Below are 16,372 nucleotides of genomic sequence, written 5' to 3'. Positions count from 1 at the left end.
AACCCATCTATGTGAACCTTTTAATGTTGTAGTTGGTCATATAGAGTTAGTTTTAAATACTTTATGTTCACTGCAGTTAGATAATGTAGAGCAGTGGCTCAAAACCTAGCTTGGGGTCCTTCAAAGTGTCACAATATCTAAAGTGTTGAGACACGAATAGAAAGAGAAACAATTAATACAAGAAAATAATTAATTAGCTGTTATCTTTTTGCAGTAAAAATGCCAAACTTTGCTGCTTTATTTCATATGATAATAAACTGAGTATGTTTGACAGTTGGGCCTTTAAAAACAAAAACAATTGCGGATTATTCAATTAAAATGTGACAGACAAGCACATTTTAATTGACATGACAGGGGGATTTGTAAGTACCATATGGACAAAGGTGGATACCATCAAGAATCTATACCAGACACATAAACTGGCACATTTCTTAATGAAACACCAGGCAGAGCACAAATTCTAGAAACACAACAGACAAACTGGCAGAGAATGACTGAAAGTGAGTTGCTTATGCCACTGGGAACAGAGTTAATCGAGGTGAGTGGGAGCAGGTGGGACGGAGTGTGTGTGTGGCAGGGAGCAGGTAACTGGATGTGTGTGTCAGACAGGAAACTGGGAACAGACACAGAAAAGACACAGAGGCAGAAGCAAAAAGGATCCAAAATAAACAAAAAACCTGAAATAAACTTGACCCACTGGAAGACTGTGACATATGTAGTGGAGTTAAAAGTTTGTTCCCTTTGGAATGATGCAAACAAAGTACATCAATATTGTCGTGCAGTATTTCCCTCCACCGACTGCTTCCCCATGACAAGACTGTGACAGTTTTTACCAACGACCCACCTCTACCTCCTCCCCTGCTTCCCTTCCAATGTCCTCTCAATATTAAGAAAGATGACTTTACTCAAGGAAGGCCATCAGGGATGTGCTTAATGTGAAAAAAAGGGTAAAAATTGTGACACGTGTCATGTGATATCCCACTCCCACCCCCCCCCCCCAAAACCAGGCAGCTCACTGAACTGTTGTCTTCATTGAAGGATATGACACATGGACACCTGAAGTGTGGCTCCACATGTGAAAAATCATGTCACTCAAAAGTTTCTTTCGAGTAAATTCTAGATCTATTTTAAACCTATAATTAGGGAGCATTCATTCTTAATGCCTTCAGAAGTATGTTGGAGCTGTCTTAATTGCATTTTTGGTGGTGACAAGAACTGATCACATCCATCTTACTAATCACAGCAGTCCTTATTCAGATAATGTGCAAACATCAGCACCATGTGCTATTATTGTTGACTCAAACGTAGTGTTAACCACAGACTTAATCCTATTTGGAGCCATGCAGTACTCTGGCAGACAAAAGCAAAGCCAACAGCCAGCTCAGCACTCAGAGGTAACATTTACACAGGGGACTGAGAACATACTGTGGAGCCCTACAGCTACACAGCCAGCTTGTCACAAGTGTCTTTTATGTTTTGTGCTGTCAGACCTTATGGACTGAGGACCCCATCAGGAAAGCATTGGTATTACAGGCGCACAGTTAGAAAATGTTGCTGCATAACACTGTCTTTACATGCGCTTAAAGATTGAACAAACTAAGTTTTACTTTTTCTTAATGTGGTGGAGGTGCTGTTGAAGTCTCTTCTGGCGCAGACTGAAGATCACCGCTTGCAGCACAGAGATATTCCCTTCTGAAGGGCTTTAAGGATCACGCTTCTATCCAATCAGATATTTTCCATTCCAAGTATTGGAGCATTTTACTATTGGAATTTCATAAAAAGCGGGGTGGCTGGGCACAGCAGAGCAGATTGACTTCAAGTCTCATCTAAATTTAGTAGCATTTTGTAGTTTTAACTGACTAGGTTTAGTTTATGTGCACTTAATCTAAGAATCAGTGTATACATGAAACACATGACTAATATAATTTTCTCTTTATTTTGGAAGCATGGCTTAGAAATGTCACCTACATATTCACAGAACACACTTCAATTTTAAATGTATTTTTGATGTTTGGACATAGGCCACCTTGTTAAGTTTGTCAGACTTTCAATTCATGCAATGATTTCTCTGTTTCATTCAGACAGTCTATTCACCACTTTTATTCCGCTCCCCCCAATCTGCTGACTTTTGTTATGCACATCTACTAAATCCAGTTGCATGTAATGAATAGAGAGAAATCAGTGTAGTCCAGGAGAAACCTACCTAGTGAAATCAGGTTTCTCCCCTACCCCAATTATGGTAAAACAATTTTCTTATGCCATTTAAGAAATTTGCTAACTTGTCAGATGTAACTGGGTTACTTTGGTGCATGTAAACACAATTTGTTCTGGAAATTATGTTTGGCATTATCCTTTTAATAATTGAAACCGGCAAAAATGCAGGGGCTGAGAGTATGAAGAAAAATAGACCTTGGTGTGTGGAGTGTCCAACACTTTAATACAGAAAATTACAGATACAACATATTAGTTTTCTTTTCTTAGAACAACTCAAAATAAGCAACTAAACACAACAAATGTAAAACGTATCACAGTTAAAACATCTATACAAAGGCAAATGTACACAATATAACACATATATACACTCTTAATATATTATTATATAAAGATTTGTACTTTTTTTTTACCTTTAAAAATGGAAGCCACACAGCTTGAAGAGGGAGTTTTTCACATAATGAGATCTTTTAAGAATATCACACGGACATTGTACATGGGGAATAGGTAGTTTTTTTGCATACAGTTGTTGGATCCTGTCTGTTCAGCCAATTTCTCTAATAAATGTTGTAATAGACAAAGAAAGAACATTTAAATACACAAAACATGCTGTTAATGCCTGTAAGTGCTAATAATATTACTGGATTATACAGGATCTAGAAGCCACATTGCTCTGCATAAAAACTGCTTATACATACTGCACAGCATGGAGCTTAAATACATATGCATCTTCACACGTGGTGAAGTGTTTGTGCTTCTCAGTAAAAACAAAACAAATAAAAAAAAAAAAAAAATGGGAAATTTGTGAAATCCTTCAATTAACAGGACAACAGAAAAAGTTCACAACATTCACAAATTTGAAAAACAAAAAATGAATATATCCACTAAACAGCCACAACATTTATCCAGATAGGAAATTTGCAGCCCTTTCATTTTGAAAAGGTTTAAAAAAAAAAAAAAAGGAACACATTTCTATTCAATCAACATAATTTTTAAGCTCTTAATCAGAAATTAAAGTTTACTTTAATCTATCAAGAGGGCTGCTAATGTTTGCACTACTGATGTTCATGATTTTACAGTGTTTTTTAATACACTCCTTAACTGTTCTTGTTACCTCTGATAATAAAAACAACATTACTAGCAGTACTGGCTTAATGCTCATAATGTTCAGTTTAGGGTTAAGTTTGCGTTCCCTTACACTGAAAGGCAGATAGAGGAATGTAAACTTAAACCTAACATAATAACAATGCACATAGAGCTAACACAAATGTTCTTGCATCATCAGAAGCAGCAAAAATGGTCAAGCAGCATATTAAAAAAAGTTATAGTAAAATAAAAATAACATTTGCATTCACTTGAAACAAATAAAATCAACTACTTTCTGATGCAATAAAAACTGTACTAGTTCAATTTACATTTAATATTGTTTTGACAAAAAAAAAAAAAATTAGACATTTCAAAAAGTATTGCACCCAACTGTACCACCTAGGGGTTTTAATGTTGTGGTGGACAGAAAATTGTAATAGGAAACATTTAATGTTGGCCATGATTGAGAGGTGTCAGAACACAGTGCTTTGCCGCTTACTGCATTTGGTAGAACAGGCTCAGCCCTGTCAACAGAGCATTATAACCACCAGTACATGTCTGAGCTCTATTGACTCTGTCCTCAAGCTGGTAATACTTCCACGTTGTTTCTCTCCTTTTTTTTTTTATATATATATATATATATATATATATATAAATAAAAGTCTTTTTTTTTACAAAAGCAGCAGTCTGAGGAGTAGGAGTGACTGTATGGAGCTTCTGACCGCCACTGCAACCGACGTGTATGACACCCCTCGGTTGGGAAGACGAGGAGTCCTTGGTGAATTCTGTTTCAGTTTACTTGGAGGCAGTGCCTTTAAATCCTCTAGAGCGCCAAATGCTGCCATGGAGAACTCAGGATCTCCTGTGGTCAGCAAGTCAAACACACAGGATTGAAAGTAAACGTCCTCCACCTGCAGAGTCTCTCTACACTTTGCTGTGGCACGCTCTACAGTGTAGACCTGATGAGGAGGCCTAAGAGGACCCAGCTCTGTGTTGGTGCCTTGCAGACGGGGCTGCTGGCTCTGACGGCCCAGCGTGTGCTCTTTGATCAGCTCATTGCGCGGGCAGCCGTGCAGACACAGCTGCAGACCGCCACTGTCCTCTGAAATTACCAGGGCATCTTCTGGCATGCGGATGGCAAAAGTCAGATAGCTGCCCACACGCCGCACAATAATGGAAGTGCCAATATAGCGCGCCTGTATCTTCACCTGCCGGCCGACCCCAGAGCCACCCCGCTCTACGATGGTCAGGCTGCCGCTGTCACCACCACTGCGAGTCCCATCCTGAAAAGCTGATGGCAGATCCTCAGTAGTGGCTTGGTAGACCTTCTGATCTGTACAGCCGTGGTAAGATTTGAAGATCACTGTGATCTGCCATAGCAGGGAAGCATTAGGTCAGTATTAAATAGCATTATGCCAATTTGATAGATATATGGTGATATTTTATGTCAGAGTTTTCATATGTAAATGAACTAAAGTAAATGTAGTGATGACCTGTAAAAAATGAAAAAGCTTATCTGGGATCAGAGCACTACCAATTAAAGCCACACGGTGGCAGCAGGAAATCACAAATTCCAATTGTTAGGGTTGGGTTCAATGGCCTTTGTTCTAGGGGCCTGACGGTGATTATCTCATTGATCTAATCTATAATGCAGATTAGATTACTATTATTACCAAAAAGTATTTAGAATGTTGTTAAAATTGGTGCATTGGTTGGTAACTAACTAGAGTGATAAACCACAACTAATTCTAACACAGACAAACACACACACACACAAATTACCAACACTAAAATAATGGCATTAACTCCACTAGTTCCCCTTGAATGTTAACACATATGGCCAATTCACTTCTCCTACATTAGGGCAGCTAGTGTTTGCTCTGTAAAGGACTGATTTGTATTCCAGCTGAGCTTTGACAAAATTCTTGACAAAGCAGTGGTTGTAGTTCTGTTTACACTCTTGGGGATACTGTATTTGATGGAAGATTTCCTGTCTTTAGTCTGGCAACTCCAAAAGCATGATAGGGGCATGCAGGTGCTGGCACACAGTTCACTGTACCAACACTATAGGTTTACATTAGGCTACAGAGCCAAGACGCACTGTAGAGGTCTTAGAAAGCACCCATGCAGAAATCCCCGGTGCCATAGCTTCAACAGTTTAGTGTTTAACACAGTTTTCGAATGGGAATAAAACTTGGTAGATTATGGTATTGGTAGCAAGTACAGAGAAAAATCAAGACTTCCTTGACAGAGGAAACAAGGATTTCATTAACAATTCAAAATAAAATAAACATTAAAAAAGAACTTTATGAACCTATTTTTAAAAAGGCACACACTGTGTGGATGGCGATTCAAATATGCAGAGGTGTCCTTCAGTGCTCAGGTATAGATATGGTAGATTTAATGGTTTGAACCAATAAAATAATAATAATAAAACAAATTAAAAAAAAAATAAAAAACAGGATGAAAGCAGCCCATTTAAATTAATAGAATCAAAAACAACCTATGCTGCTGTCCAATTAGAATAATTATTCCTTTATTTTTCCACATTATCCCATATTTACACAAAAAGAGCCCAGTTAATTATTTGACCAGAGGGGTGAAAAAACATTCCACATCATGGCGGTGGAGGAAAATGTTTGAGTGAGCGTTAATCACTACCATATGACCACCCATGTGTTAAAGGTAGAGCGCTCAAGCATGTCTGTGATTCAACACCACTGAAGGACTCCCCTCCTCTTTTTTCCCCTTCACAGATCTAAAGGAGCTCCAAGACAAGAGGAATGCTAAAGGCTCGAGAGGGACTGTGGAATGACTATTAATTTCACATGTTTGATACTTCATGGCCATACTCAAAAACAGCCTGCTTCTAGAGGCCATAAGGTTTAAAGTTAGTATATCATGATTGTTTGATTCTAATCTGAACATAGGAGTTTGTGCTGAAAACGGCAGGACTTTTCTTTTCATAATAAAATGAAAACCATTAAAAACAATGAGCAGTACTTTGGCCAAGCTAGACAGGAAGCTCACTGAACTACATCTTCTAAACCCCAAAGGTAACAATATAAATCAAAAAATAAACACTCACTTCAAAAGTGTCCTATATAACTACTAAGAAATTTGAAGTAGGTTCATCTATTCAGGTCTCAAAATGTATTCAAATTTGAAAATAATTTAGCATGTGCATGCTATATATGTATGTAAAACCTTTAACAGAGGTCACAAGTCCATAAAACAAACAAATAATTAGGAGCGCTGCTCTAAACACATCCTCACCTTGCTGGTTGCTGTGGCGCTGGAGCCGAGTACAACAGGCACATTTGTCACCTGCACCGACAGGAAGCGATTATCAATGAGAGGCCACGCCCCTTCCACCTTGCAGGTCTGAAACTCATCTCGGAAAGTCCGTAGGTGAGGGTCTCCAAATAATCCACAGTGGGCGTATTTCTTCTGTTGGCTGGCTGAGCCTGAGACAGGGCCCCTATTCTCGTAGTCGCACAGCTCTGACACGGGTGGCCGAGATGTACTGGGGACTTTAGCAGATGAGGTGGGTCCATCGCTGGAGCAGTTATGCTGAGAGAATAACTCCTTAATGCGAAAGACAGCCGAGTGGTACACTAGATCACCTCTACAGCTGCGGGCCTGACGCCGGGTGCACAGGGCATAGGCCCGGAGTGCGATACAGTAGTCCACATCCAGAGCCACATCCTCCTGCACAACACTAGATGGTGAGGTAGAAGCCACATACTCCGCATTGCAGCGCTGGATTCGACACTGCTGACAGTGAGCTGAAAAACAAAAACATAGTGACCATCAAAATTTCATATTGCAAAATGTCACAATCACTTCCTCTCTGCTATAATGACGTGGACTAGATTTGCTAAACAAAGAAAAAAATTTATAAAATAGTTAACTCCTGTCCTGACATTAAAATCCATATGACATTTATGAATACATTACCTCAGCATGGTACACGAGGAAGCAGAGTCAAAACTTTTCCACGTTCAAGTTTAGTTCAATGAGGAGAGCCATTAAAACCTGAATGCATGAGCTCACGAGGCCATGATTCCACACTGTGCTCCAGAGTCAGTCCAAACTGATTTCCCCCAACTAGCCCTTACAGAAATAGCATGTAGCTTCACCATAGGAGGAACTCGACGTGTGTTAGTTTGCCTCAGGGTGTTGAGTGTGGTTTGGCTGTTGCTGAGGCAATTGGAATCCATTAAGCTACACTATATGGCACAGCAGGGCTTGGTGTATGGGGCCAACAAACTTCATGAGGATCAGCGGAGAAATTTTACAAAGAATCACGCTAGTTCAACAACTCCGTGTCGAAACTGGAAGCAGTAGATGTGGATGGCTTCAAACAGCATGTGATAATTGGGCAGTATCACCCAAAGTCAGAGTTTCCAGTTAGGGCTCTTAACAAGGAAAATAAGTTATGGCTATTATCAAGGAAAATAAAAATGCTGCTATATTTGTGGGAAATAAAAGCGTGGCTATTTATCAGGATGAGTGGCTCATTTGCTAGGTCGGATTTCTGCTACTCAGCAGACAGCAGATAAACATCATTCTGCATCCACAACATATAAATCAATTTTACTCCAGGACTGAGATCCGTTGCAAAAGAAGGATCTTCTGTTTACTCTAAAACGCCATCTAACCACCCAACAGCCTGGACACAGGCGACAAGATAAGCACAGAGATTTCACACCAAGTGCACATGAATTATTTTGCACAATTTCTTCCCTTTCACGTACATCTGATGCACTGAGCGGGCATGGCAGATGATTAATGCATCACACAGTCACTGCACTTCCACACGAGTCCAGATAAACAACTGAGATGGAGTGCGAGAGGTCAAGTTGGAGCCCTTCTGCATCCCTCCTTCAAATTCCAGCAGACTTCTTCTGGCTCGCTGCAGGGTCACCCAAGTCCACTGCGATTGACACTTTTTGACAATCACTGTCTGCCAAGGCATCAACAACCATGCAGCTCCCCAAAGGGTCTTTATGCTCTAGCACTTAGTAGACTACCAACAAGTGTGGGAATATGAGAAAAGAAAAACCCATTAAGAAAAGTGAAAAAGCAAACTCATCACACAAACTGTGTTTGTATTAGTATATTATAAATTAGTGCACTTAAGTTTGAGGCGGGGATAGCATAAATTTGATGCGGCCTAACATATGTTAAATACATTTTAATAACAAAGCTATAATGTCTTCCTGTGACCACCCTAAAATTGTGTCTAAAAAAATTGAGAAACGTCGGATAAGCCAGTTTCTGGAGGCTTTAACTTGGAAAGAATAAATACAATTAAATAATAGTAATAATAATAATAAATATAAAAACGATGAGAAAATACTAGATTACATTTTGAGACTGTAAATTAAGCATTAAGAAAATGTTTTGGTGTTAATGAACCACTATGTATAGACCATTCCTGCATATTTTATCCATGATGATGCATTTTAATACATTTAGCAGTAAAAGCTCCAGGGGTCTTTCGCTTCTCAACACATACACATCCATCTTACGGTTTACCATTCTCACATTGTGGATTATGGGGAACAAATTCTGATTAAATCATGAGCGTCAGTAGTTTATTTTTAAAGGTTTTATTTGTATATTATAGCTTTTTGAAAACGTGTCATTTTAAACATCCCCATTTCAAAACAAAACTCTTGGCAGTTATTTGCATAATTATATGTGACGCGTTGCCAGGACAGGACAGTCCGTAATAAGTTATTAAACTTATGTTTTAAGAGTTTCGTGCCTTTGACATAAACGGAAATAGTGTTGGGAAACGACTAGAACACATCAAATAAATGTCATAATCCACACACACCATGTCCCAGAGTGTGCTACAGTGATTTCTCAGAGGCCAGAGATGGTGGACCGCCGCGCACGGGAGCTAACAAAGTTAATAAGTGAAGCATGTTTGGGGGACACCGCGGCCCCACGACAATCTCACCCCCTCACACGGTGCGTGTGTACGTTCCAATCGCTAAAACAGCCTCAGACGTTAGCGCTTGCTGTTCGGCTAGCGGCGTTTTCTGCTTCGAACGCACGCTCCGCGGTTTAACGTTAGCTAACGTTAGTCAGCTATGCTAACTCGGAGTTCACTCAACTTGCTAAAAACTTAGCAGGAGCAGTAGCGCGTCTTATGGTTAAACCGCGGTGACCGGCGACGTGGTGTTTTGTGCGGATAAAGTAGGAAATATGTTCAAAAGCAGGTTCGTGAGGTGAGTCGACTCGTGCTGCTCGGCTAGCAGCGGTTCGAGGGTCGCAGTGCGGGCTGGAGCCTGGGCTACTTTGTCCCCGGTGTGGACGGGACACTTTTTAAACAACGGCGACTTCTCCCACCTTACTTACACCGCGAAACGCTCCAAACTTAAGTGAGTATCAGTAAAAACAGCTCAAAATCGTTACAAAGTTTAAGCTCAGCCACACAACGCCAGGAGAAAGTTAACGTCTCACCCCTCCTCCTCCTCCTCCTCCTCCTCCATTCCTGGGAGTGTGGGGCTCACTAAGCTTTGCATGCAGGAAAGGAACGGAGGGACACGGACTGAAAAGCACCACTCACCTGGTCGAAACAGCAGCGAAAGTAAAACCATCGTCAACGTTACACAGTCCCAAAGCTGCCGCTTAGCCGTGATTTGAGGTCCGCTTCTCCCCATACCAATCCATTCAGTTAGAATGGAGATCCTCGACTGCTTCTCATCGACACTGCGGCTGCGGGAAATCAGACAAAAATTCGTCTTCTTCCCAAGCGCTGTCATTCAAAAGGGGCCCCTGTCTTCAGGGCGGCTCTACGAGGGAGGGGTCTAAAGTGTAGACGGGGCCCAGAGGTGATTGCTGGCCAATGAAAGACTAATTATTCACTAACCACTTGATATTTACATGGAGTGGCAATTACTGGGGATGAGCACACTGAAAAGGTGCCTTCGGAAACAATTGGGGCGGTTAGGAATTGTAGATTGTGATTGAATAACCACTGCGGTAAGAAAAAAAAGTCACACAACTAACTGTTATCTGTGCATATGCAACACATCAATGCTGATCTTTAAATGTGATTTAAATGAAGTAATAAATAACAAAAACCTTTCTGCTACAGTGGTGGAATAGAACATAAGAAAGTCTTTGCACTACAAAGCATTCGGGGCATCTGTCCTGCTTGACTCCCCCTCCTCCTGAGGACAAATGTTTGTTTGTGTGTGTGTGTTCAGCATTAAACAGGATTTTATCACCTGTTGTTTTCTGACCCCAGACTTGGTGCTAAAATAAGGGGCTTTAGTTGGTGATTGTGAACTGAAACAAACAGATAACTTGTTTTTATCTGGTGAATTTGTTAACCTGAAACTCTTATTTTTAAGTTAATGACTGAAAAGTAATGACCGAGACTCATCGAGTAACTAGAACTGTCCTCTAGCTGAAAATTTCTCCACTGAACAATGGTCTGTATCTTGAGTTGATACATTTCCCCTTTAAGTCTCTCTTTCTCATTACCAGGTGGCATTTACTTGCCAAAAACATGGCCATTGTCTATTTCTGTCGCTTACAAAAGTGCAAAAACTCTTAACTCAATCATTTTCTCCCAGCAGATCTCAGTGTGCTATAAATCTTTCCATTACATTTCCAGTTAGCAACTTGTATGTTACTTTTCTCCTTTTGTGGCCAACTTTCCACCTCTCTCAGTCCTTCAACGACACTCCGTCTTTCATTTGCACAGCTGCTGTGAGGCCAGACCATCTGCAAGGCACACAGGCTCACCAGCCTTTGCCTGGTTTCACTGGTTTCTATGCCATGCAAATAAAGAATTTTAATGCACTTCCAATTACAGAATAAAATATTGACGTTAAGAAAGTCAACAGTTAAAGCTTATGTGTTTTCTAGAATTGGATTAAAAGTTAAAGCTTTGTTTTGGGGCAGCTGGAACACGGGTCGTGGCAGTGGGTCTCCCTCTGTGCCTCCTGACTTTGAGGGAGAAGTGAACCTAGACAGTTACTGGATCACTGATTTTTCTATACACATGCAGGCTCCTCCGGCCAAACAATTGTGTGATTCAGGTGGCCTGTCAGTCTTGTGAAAGGTCTTCACAGGCCCATGTTGATGCAGGCCTGATATATATAGTGAAGGGGGAAACGAAGACAGCTCAACCCAAGTGGAACGTGCGGATTGTCCTGAGCTGCCAGAGGAGCCTCTGTCACACTGAATCCAGTGTGCCAAGTTTATCCCCCCAGAGGGCTCTACCTTACTCTGTTTCTTCAGCTAATTTTGGAGGCTTGCTTGGTTGATCTGCTTTATGGCTGTGCTTTTGGGTCACATTTTAAATTCCCCCGAAACAGGTTACACTTCGTACTTGCCATGACAACTTGGACACACAGCAGTGACACAGTGTAGGAGTGAGATCATTTGCTGGTGTGGATATACTGTACAACACATTCGAATGAATTACTGCAAGACATGCCTCACCTGTTACCGTGCTTTTCTTCAGGAGTAATTGATGCCATTTCCTGCAAGAAAACACATTATTTAGCAGCTTAAAATTAGAAAAAGCTCAGTTCTAGTAACACAAAAGTATCACGCATATTGTGTGTTAAACGAAAATTAGTAACAAACAAATCAAAGCCATAGGCTGCTGTCTACCACATGAACTGTGGTGCCACACTGTGGGGCTGATGACCACTGAACCAAACAGCTAATTGATCCAGGTGGAAGGTAGGGATGAATTCAGCACATGAAAGAAACTCTAAGACTGCGTGTCAGGCTCGATGGGTGCAAAAAACCCTTTTTCTTCCCACACTTCCTTATGAGCATATTCCATTGCATAACCCAGCAAATATACATAATTAACTTTAAGTTGGAGAGAAAGAGGGAGCGTGTGGATGACAAGGACATTTAAAAGACGAAAAAGCCGACAGTGGGTCTCTTGCTCTCGTACTGTAGAAAAAAAAGAGAGCCTCACAAAGAAGAAAGTAGGGTTTTGGACAAACTTGGAAGAATATGTGACAGATACACACGAAGAGCAGTGTTAGACTGTAAAAACTTCAGACTTCAGTGACACAAAATGTAGAGAGCAAAGCAAACGAGAGTGAGAAAGAAAGAATGGGAGAAAGGGGGAAGGGAAAAGAAAGGGGGAGAAATGGAGGGAGCGAGGGATTGGGTTTCCTCTGACTGTGTGTCTGGGCAGCTCCACATGTTCCTCATTAAGGTCCTAACACTGTGGGACCAGCTCCACACCGGGATGCTTGTTATTGTTATTAGGCACTACGTGCTGTGGTCTGGTGGAAGCCTGAAAACAGGACCAACTCAGGACCATCTCCTCTGCTCGCTGTCCTCAAAACAAGAAAAATAATAACTTCACTGACCTCACATATATCCATGGCTGCATGGGGAAAGAAAAAGCCAGTGGTAATGCTGTATTTGAATCTAATCTGATACACATTAATTCTGTGGCTCTTCTGCAGTTTTAACTTGTACCTGCAAAGACACATGAGAACAATCTGTTCTCTTTGGCTATTAACAGAACCTGTAAACCGTCAACAGTTTTTTGTTTTGGAACTGAAATACAATGTTTACAAAATAACAAAACATACAGTTGCAGGAAATTGTTGATTTTATGTGCTTCTGATTTTTGTTTAATTTCATGCCCATCAAGATTTGCCAACTGAGACATGGATCATGTTTCTTCACTGGGCTGATAACATCAGAGACTGTAATTCGAAGTAACACACGCCCTCTGTAGCCTCCTCTAGCCCCACACGGTTGCAATGTAAGAGACACACTTATTGAATTTTAAACAGGAACCAGAACAAATTGACTGTTTTTTTTTTTACTTCTGAGGGCCCCTGTCTAAAATGAAGTGGCCTATACCACAGCTAAGACAGAGAGTGAGAAATGCAGAGAGCGAGTGTGTCTGCTTCAAGCCTTTTGCTGTTATAGGGGATCCGTTATCTCAGCAGAGATAAGGGAAACTGTGGTGTGAGTGTATACAGTGCAGTGCTGATAGCATCTCCACTCAAGGATCCCACTTACGGCACCCTGATTGATAGCTGACTGCACAGTGGGATGGGCGGGGGGCTTTGGAGTACCCCCTCACTACGATGCAAGCATCTTTGTGCTGAGTTCCACTGGATCTTTGTCTTTGAGTAAATAGCAGTTGTCACACGTGGATGCCATCTGTGTGGAGAATGTGCTACTAAAGTAAAGGTACTTTTTAATTCAATATAAAAGTAATTCGGTTTAATCAACTATAGTTTTTCTGTTTGTTGCTTTTGTCTTCACCACACAGCACCAAACTTCCTCCCTCCTCTTTGGCAGAACAAATGTTGACATAGCGTCCTGCCCCATCTTCATGAATAGACAGGCAACTAACAGGTAACCCTAGCTGCAGGGTCACAGGGTCATCCCAGCCTGATGAGGGACGATGGGTAAAATAAATGAAGAGCAGCGCACAGAGGGACCTCTGATGTCCTCACCCCTTAGGGGAGAGAGTTCAGGGCCATTTGACCTCTGGCCTAAGCCCTGCCTGTGTGTTTGTGTGTGTTGTTAGGGCTAAACCTCCCTAAATCTTAATTTTCTAATATTTTTTTACAGTTTTCTCGTACAAATAAAAGTTTTAATATAAACAAAGAAAAACAAACTGATTAACTTAGAACCTCACTGAGCAGGCTGTGAAACTTATTGCCTCATCTTTCTCTTTTCAATTCTATTCACTCAGGCCATGATGCCTTATAGAAACGGGGAACAAATTGCTTTGTAATGACCTATGACAACTCTCTTTTTCCCCCAGAATTCACATGCCTGTGCAACCCACCAGTCCGATTATTAATATTCAATATTTTTCAGATTTCAATTTATGCATAGGTGTAAAATATTGTCCAGACTTTTTCCGAAACAGAAAATTTACTTTGTTGTATTTTGAAACTTTATTTTGTATGTAAGTGTTCCTTTACCAAGCAAGAACAATCTATAGTCAAAGCTCATTCCTACAAATGCCCTGTTGGTTATCTGATGAAGACTGAACCAATCACAGTCTTTTCTTTTACTTTATTGCCTTTTCAGTGATTATCATGTACTGTACATATAGTCAATATTTCTGAGAACCTTTCCCTAATAGAAAAATAAATGCTTATTTTGCAATGTTTACCTTAGTGTGGGTTATTTTAAAACAGGTTTTTTTCCTCCATATGCTTCCACCTGTTTGCCCTTTGCACCTGATGGCTTGAGGCTTAATCTGTAGATGGATTTGTGATAAAGCATGTCCTTCACTTAGCATGCAACAGTTGTTATTGTTTCAGCCCTGGCCCACCCAGACAAGTGCCCTGCACCAGGAATAGATGAATAGGCAATAACTCCTGAGAGTAAAAATTTAGCAATTCTGATCTACCAAAGTTTTAGCTAAGGAGACATTTAGAGAATGTTATCTCCAGCTAGAGCTTGTTTGATGCAGTGAAACATGAAGGAACATGGCAAACGCGAACACTGTTACCAATGAAGTTTAATTGACTCACTGCTTTGGGCTTCTAGCACAGGTCTGTTAGGTGGGGAAAGGTCCACACGAAATGCTGAGAATCTATTACAATTCCTTCCGCCTTTGCCTCAGTAGACATTTCTCATCTTCCCTTAAAGTCTCTCTGGTTGTACATGTATATCACTAAAAAAGAAAACCTAATATTAACCAATAATTTTCTATGTTTGCATGTGAATTCCCATTTACTCACTGTTAGATATTAGTTTTACTAGTTGTATCTTATATTTAACAAGAACTATGACTGCATACATTATAAAACTGTTGTGAAAGCCAGTCCTTTCATATCCCAAGTATCTACAGACATGTGTGAATATGAGTATGAGTCATGTTAGAGAGGAGAAAAAAGAAACTTACCTTAGATCAGTGTGTTTGTAGTATATAGTGTATTTTCAGTTGGAGGACTACTCTAACTGGAGTTTGAATCGGCAAGTGCCCTAGACCCTCGTTCAGCCTACAACTTCAGCTTGTCGACTAAGAACTTGGGCAGCTACGGGGACAGATAGCCATTGGAATCAAGGCACATGACAACAGCTGTCTGTTTCAAGAATCGGCACTTTGATTAGAGCAGGAGGGTATTGAGAGATGTGACCTAATTCCTACATGTCAGGGTTGGGCATTTCTGTGAAGAGGAAAAAAAGCATAAGCACTGAATGGAAAAAAGATTGGCGTTCAATCACATGCATGCATACTCAGAAACATGCACACTGGAGAACACACCCACATTTATACTACACTTATACTACATAAATTAATGGATACTGCAACCATGTGTCACACTTGGAAAGCTTCCCAAAGTCTGTAAAGGTCCATCAAATACAAAGACAGAAGTGTAGCCAACCACTGGCCCCACTGTGCATGTGTGCAACTTGAACAAGACTTTTCTCTGTCTCATCTGTCTGTTTTTGCCGATCCTCATCCTCTACCCAGCCCTACCCCTATAGTATCTCCTCCTTTAAGAGCAAATCTTCTTTTGTTTTGACTTTGTTTGAGTTGACACCACAGTTTATGCTTGGTAACGATCACCAAAACACCATAGAGCCGCAAATTTACCTACATCCAACTCTTTGATGTGGTGTCACAGCAAAAGCAAGATATGAACAGAATTCACAAACAAGAGAGATCATGTCCTATAATATGTGTTGGGTTATCAGTTGGCTGCTGCAAACAGGCCGAGGAGATGTGAATGTGATTAACCTTGCCAGATTGACTCAGCGTGCTCGCTCCAGGATATAAGCATGAGTTCCTGGTGATTTATAGATGTGGAGAAGTCAGCGACAGGGCCTCAGGGTGAGGGAGAGAGAGGGAGAGCGAGCAAAACAACATTACTTAATTCAAGTCTGAAAAATATTCTGCAGGAAATCCATACACACTGCTCCATCAAATCTTTCAGACCCCCTGGTTCTTCCACAGTTGTAAATAGCAACTTGTAAACTCGCAAATTCCACATTAACAAAGCTGAAAGAAGAAGAAAAAACATTGTCTGCCTAACTTTATGTAGTAATACACCATAAACCATACTGTTTCTGCCCTGCCTAGACA

At 40.7% G+C, this 16,372-nt stretch overlaps 1 protein-coding gene across 2 annotated transcripts; it reads right to left on the bottom strand.

Moving 5' to 3' along the window:
* Positions 1-2,418: 2,418 nt before the first annotated feature.
* Positions 2,419-15,325, bottom strand: rgmd (RGM domain family, member D). Of its 2 annotated transcripts, XM_067512545.1 has the most exons (5): positions 15,188-15,325; positions 11,773-11,813; positions 9,884-10,032; positions 6,574-7,085; positions 2,419-4,667 (listed from the first exon to the last, which is right to left on the bottom strand). In XM_067512545.1, exons 2-5 carry the CDS (start codon positions 11,808-11,810, stop codon positions 3,969-3,971), a joined length of 1,398 nt encoding a protein of 465 aa, XP_067368646.1. In that variant the 5' UTR covers positions 11,811-11,813; positions 15,188-15,325; the 3' UTR covers positions 2,419-3,968. The 2 variants fall into 2 exon arrangements, with proteins under 2 accessions (XP_067368646.1, XP_067368645.1); XM_067512544.1 differs by lacking the exons at positions 11,773-11,813; positions 15,188-15,325 and having other exon boundaries at positions 9,884-11,713.
* Between the last annotated feature and the right edge of the window lie 1,047 nt (positions 15,326-16,372).

Source organism: Channa argus, chromosome 8, assembly GCF_033026475.1.
Source record: "Channa argus isolate prfri chromosome 8, Channa argus male v1.0, whole genome shotgun sequence".
In the NCBI taxonomy this organism is placed as follows: Eukaryota; Metazoa; Chordata; class Actinopteri; order Anabantiformes; family Channidae; genus Channa; species Channa argus.
This window is presented reverse-complemented; position numbering and strand designations above follow the sequence as displayed.